This window comes from Barbus barbus (assembly GCF_936440315.1).
Source record: "Barbus barbus genome assembly, chromosome: 5".
Lineage (NCBI taxonomy): Eukaryota > Metazoa > Chordata > Actinopteri > Cypriniformes > Cyprinidae > Barbus > Barbus barbus.
The window spans coordinates 7,907,980-7,914,209 of record NC_136733.1 but is presented as its reverse complement, the minus strand read 5'-3'; the positions used below and the strand labels follow the sequence as shown (position 1 = coordinate 7,914,209).

Sequence of the window (6,230 nt, the reverse complement as noted above, 5' to 3'; positions counted from 1 at the left end):
TACAAACACCTTTGCCATAATATCAAGTCATGTTAGAATTTTGTGTGTTACATAAAGAATTGTGTGTTGTGTTTTATAAAAAGTGTTTTATGAAATTGAAAACTGAGTCAAAGGCCGAGAATTAGTGTACGGTTTCGCAGATTTGGTATGTGGTTCTGGTATTTGAGTGTCAGGTTTCAGAAATTGTGTGACAAGATTTTGTGTGGCAGCAGTTGAAAAAAAACTGTAATAGAAGTATTGGTATAAGTACTGGTATCAACGGCCATGTATAAATGTTTTGTGTCTGGCTTCCGGTGTCATTCGCTTCCAGCTATTTTTAGCTGTACAAAACAGCACATATTGCTGCTTGATATTGAATACTAGTGTCTACCATATTATTTTAATGTATTATCTTAAAGCTGCAGTCCATAACTTTTTTTGGTTAAAAATAATCCAAAATCAATATTTGAGCAAGTACAACACTATCGCCTTACTTTATCCTGATTCATAACGGTAAGCTTATAATAATGTTTTCTACTTTGAGTGGTACAGGTAGGTTACGTCATTATGTCACGTCTGTGAACATAAAGATGTTGTCCTGGCTAATAGGCCATCGCATGTGAGCATGTTGCAGGTGGTGGATCGTTGGCCTTTTCTCACAGCGGCTGGAATAATTACATTTATCATTTTGATGGCAGATTGTAATCCAGAAATTTTATGCATTTATGAAAAATGTGACTAAATTTAAATTATTACAGTTTTAAATGTGCATCTGATTACAGATAGCCTGGGATTACACAGGATTTGTATTTTAAAGAGAACCAGTTCGAAGGAAGAATAATTTGCTTTTTGGCTTAAAATAATTTCTTTATATGACATTCGAATGGTATGACAATTAGTCTAGAGATTAGACTGTACAGGAATTGAAATCTACACGCTAATACACACTACATACATGTAGTCACACAATGCTGATGTTGTTAATGTTAACAATTTGAGAACAAAGTATTACAATAATAATAATTTGTACGGTTTGATGTGATATGACCTAATCGATCGTTAGATTAAATCACCATTAGTAGCGCGATTTATTGTAATGTTTTTTTTCCTCAGTTGGTCAGAACAAATGTGGCAGACTTGTTACTTACTTGTTCTGATGACAATACCCGGTGAAAATTCTTATTTGGGTCATATATTCCAAGACGTAGGCTAGTACAGTATCCACACCGGTGCGGTGACTGACAGCCACACATTTGCCTCAAAACATTAGATTCATCCGCGCTGGAGCCGTGCCGGAGCACAACCCACGCAATGAAAATAATTCCGCAAGTAACTGCAATTGCAGGTTTCAAACAGAGATGGCAAAACTTATGGACTGCAGCTTTAATTATGAACACACTGGCTTGTAGTGTAAACAGTTTTACTGTGTACCACACTTTGTAATTCTTCTCGATAATTCCCTACAGCGGTTAATGAACAGGAAGTCTCACACATTCACAGAAATCGGCTTACCTCCGCGTTGAAAAATGAGGTTGAAAAAGCACATATTAATGCCTTATTCTGCATGATAAAATTTTAATGTTGCGTAATCACAGAAACCTGTGCAACTGATTATCATTTTTAATTGATCCACAGCTCTGGTGCTAAAATCACATGAAGAGAAAACTAGGGGTGAGCGTAAAAATCTATTTATATATGAATCGTGATTCTGTCTTCTGACGATTCTAATGGATTCACAAATTTCAAAATCAATGTTCTAAAGCGATTCTTAATACTGTTCCTCGCATCCCCTGCTCTGCACACGCTCTGCTCTGCATCTCTCTCTCTCTCTCTCTCTCTCTCTCTCTTATTCAGATCGTCAGATTAGCTCCTACAAACTGTTCCAATTCTACGCTTATTTTCACATAGCTATGAGAAGCGTTATACATGGACGCGCGTGCGGTTGTCGTGCTGTATTAAGGCTTTAATTAGGATAAAACCGTATATTAAAAGCTAACAGAAGCAGTAGCACTTACAAATAACAGCGTATCTAAAAGTATGATCAAACAACAGACAACAACAGACAAAAAACATACCATTAAAATCCGTGCTTGCACAGGTTCTGCGCAATCCTCCTCGCAAATATCCTCTGAGTCTCATTCGGGCTAAAATTAATAAGCAATATAGACGACGCCATTGTTTACAGTACAACCGGAGCACATGCCGTTGAGCTGAGGGGCGGGACATTCAGATGCACAGTAGAGGCGGTTTAGCGAATCACAACACACTGGACCAGCTAACCAATCACAACACACTGGACCAGCTAACCTTCGTAAAACCAGGAAATAATCAGGGTGTTTATCAGAGAAGGGACAGAGAGGTGTGGAATAAAAGTAAATTATGTGAAAAATGCGTTTTTTAATAAAATGAATCATGAACAAGTTTGACTGCACCCCATAAACACAATTAAGCCTTGAAAAAAAAATCAGTCAACCACCCCTTTAAAGGTAAGGTAGGCAATTTTGGAAAGGCTAGTGTTAGCAAGCTAGCATTGAAAGCAAGATCCCCAACCTCCCTGCATAATCATTCTGCAAAGCCACACCTTCTCCAAAACACATGAACATGCACAGGCAGACCAGAGACTAACCTGCGACACACTAAATGAGAGATGGCGTTGGTGGAGGATTGAATGCAAGGCTGTCAGATTACCTCATGTCTCATTCACCGGTGAGAAAACATTACAGTACAAAGCGAATAATATTACAATAACAGCAACTTTCATTCTCGCTGGAGTGCTCTGATGACGTATCATGTCTGCGCAAACAGTGCACAGAGGTATGCAAATATATATTTTGACAGGCAGGCAGGACAGCCTATCGTAATGTTCGGACCGAACATTTTGATTCGACAAACATTTTATGGTCCTATACGCCTTCCACAGATGATATCCAGGTGGATGCTGCACACTGGTGGTGGACGAGGAGACACCACCCCTCACAATGTAGAGCGCTTTGAGTGCTTAGAAAAGCAGAAAAGCGCTATATAAATGTAATTAATTATTCGTATTATTATTATATAAATACTACGGTGCCCGGGAGGGGCCGTCTTCGGTTCATTTAGTTTTGTTGTGGCCACGAGATATTAATGTCGTGGCCAAGAGATCGTTTTGTTGAGGGAACGACATCTGTTTCTCGTGTTTAGTGCATAAACAAACCTACGTAACCATCGCAACACAGGATTATCAGAGATAGATTCATTATTTTATTTTTAATTAAGATATTATTATATTAATTATTACAGAAATTAATTTAGATGTTCACAGCATTCAAGTTTATCATGAATAGGCTAAATGTTACATAAAGTACATAAAATAAAATACACAAGAAAACATTTTTATCCATCCCACAGTCTTGCTAACTGTGTGTGTCCATTAACTGATCATTTTTTTCTGTAATATTTGTATATTATTATTAGCTATTATTATCATCATCATCATCATCATCATTATGATTATTAGCCTATTATTATATTTTTATATTTATTTTTTCCCTTCATTTCTATCTCTTTACATAACGTTCTGACTAGTTTTGTAAATAAGCCTTCTGTAAATGCTCGACATACTAAAGCTTTGATTATGCTGTGACTGGAATTTATAGCCTATTGGAAATGCAGTTTAAAGGTTGAATTTAACATATATTTCTTTTTTTTCTGCAAATTAATAAGTATTAATATTATAGCCTACTGCCTAGTGTTTCGTTGTGGAATGAATCATTCACGTTGTGTCATTTGTTAATGAAAACTATCACGCTCATTTATCATCACGCACTGGTATAAACAGCCTACAATCATAAAGTATTGGCATAATTGTCAGGCAAATAGCATAATTATATATAGAACGTTAATTAGGTAAAGTGATACACAAATTGAAATGGGAAAATAATCAAATATTATATTTATATGAAATAAATATAAAAAATATAGCCCTAACAAGTTAATATAACCTAATAATAATAATAATATACAAATATTAAATGAAATGTTTAATGTTAATAAAAAATGTTTTATCCATCTCTGATAATCCCGGGTTGCTATGGTCACATAGGTTTCTTTAGCATTAAACTGAAATTAAATGAGAAATGGATGTTGTTACCTCGACAAAACGATCTCATGGCCACAACATAATATCACATTCCCAAGACTTAATATGTCGTGGCTGCGACAAAACTAAGTGAACCGAAGACCGCCCCTCCCGGGCACCGTAAAATACATATAAATTACTTTATACCACTTAACTTAGTGAATGCTATCAGGATGTGAGCAGGCTTTGAATCAGCATAACAAAACATATTTTTGAACCACATCTCCTACCCTGCCTTTAAACACATACACAGTTTTGTTGACCGTTTCTCATTTTGTTCTTTAGGAGAGCGTAATGAGTGAATCATTGTGCATTTGTGTTTCTTCAGAAGACTTGGATTTACATTTACATTTACATTTATGCATTTAGCAGACGCTTTTATCCAAAGCGACTTACATTGCGTTCAAGTTACATTTTTTTTTTTTTTTTTTTTTACATTTTATCAGCTCTTGCTTTCCTTGGGAATCGAACCCATGACCTTGGCGTTGCTAGCGCCATGCTCTACTATTTGAGCTACAGGAAAGCATAGTTTAAGCTGCTTGATTTATATAGATTACTTTTTTTATTTAGATTACTTTTACTTTTGGAATGGACTTTAGATGGATGGAGAGAAATCTCTTCTTTAAAATATATGTAATATTGATATTATTTGATGTGTTTTGAAGATTATTGAACGTAGGGGTAAATGATAACAGAATTTTCATTTTTGGGTGGACTATGTCTTTAAGATGTATCTTGATGTCTGCATTATAAATATGAATGATCTCTCAGTCTTTACAAATGGCCACATATACTGCACATCGATGTTTTATCGTATTTAATTTGACTTCATCAATTCTCTTGTCAAGCTTTGAACAGGAATACTTAGCTTTTGATGGATCTTGTTTGGTTGTCTTTAAAGAGAGAACAGCCTTTAACTAGACTATTCATTACTTTAATGTTATGTCAGTCCTGCATGGCAGATATGTTTTATGGTAATTAAATGGGTCCTGAGACAGATCTCATTTATTGCTTTCTGACTGAACTGATTTTAGTAAAGGGTCTATGAGACTTTAATGACATTGATGTGCAACTCTGATTTAATGTGTATATATACAGTATCATACAGGCTAATGCAATTTAATTAATGTACTGCAATTTAGACAATATGAACTCAGTTTATTCAAAATAGATGTTGTGCATCATCCATTGGAATTGCAATTGCAATTTCAGGCTGGTTTTAACTCAGTGTCACAGATGAATGTGACATATCGGAAGGACTGAAGGTTTCAAGTGACCTTGACTTAGAGTCTTTGTACTAGGATCTATCATGTATCTATAGATCAGGTGGCTTTATCTTTGGCCATTATTGCTGAAACAAAATGATTATAGTAGATATGTTGAGGTTTCACTGTAATGCATTATGAGAACAAAATACACAACCCTCCTCAATAATGACCACACAAAAATCAAGCATCTTGCAGTTTTTCTGCACCAGGGCTGACGCAATTTGCACAAATGGCTGAGCGGGGATTGTGTGTGTTTGTGTGTATGAGATAGAGATCCCCTGATCTGTTGGCATATGTATGACATGTGCCTGTTTCTTTTACGAGCCTTTGATTCATGGCTCGGCCACTTCTAAAAATAACAGCAAGCAGAGCGGGACAGCGGTCTGTCTCTGGAGAGAGAGAACGAGAGAAAACGAAAGAGAGAGACAGGACATGGGCAGTCCTCTCTTTTCTTTCTCCCTCTCTCGCTCTCAATCTCTCTCTCTCCAGTCATTTTATTCAGCAGCACAGTCGCGCCTCAGAGCAGCTGCTAACACACATACAGAGTCTGCAGCAAATGTTGTGGAACTCACAATGAAACCGTGGACAGGGTAACACAAATCCACACAGAGAGAGCAAAAGAACAGGTAGACTGAAATAGAACAAAACAGACGCAAAAGGGAACTTACCGTACATTTCTAGGCAGAAGTACAGAAGGAGACGTCTACTGGACAGGATTCAGGATCAGCACATGTGAAAGAGACGCATTCACAGCGGCCAGATGCCTGTATTCAAGGTACACCTGCTTTAATGGGACCAGAACTGAACCTTTACACCTAATTTGATACCGTTTGTGCGTACACTCATATGTGTGTGTGTCCAGAAAA

At 36.6% G+C, this 6,230-nt stretch overlaps 1 protein-coding gene across 1 annotated transcript in view; it reads left to right on the top strand.

Annotated features, from left to right (window-relative positions):
- Positions 1-5,842: 5,842 nt before the first annotated feature.
- The window catches only part of LOC306869924 (regulator of G-protein signaling 3-like), a 100,292-nt gene continuing 99,904 nt past the window's right edge, over positions 5,843-6,230 (top strand). Inside the window, exon 1 of the mRNA XM_079416876.1 lies at positions 5,843-6,139. Coding sequence (XP_079273002.1) covers positions 6,125-6,139 — 15 coding nt within the window. The 5' untranslated portion in view covers positions 5,843-6,124. The remainder of the gene's footprint in view (positions 6,140-6,230) is intronic.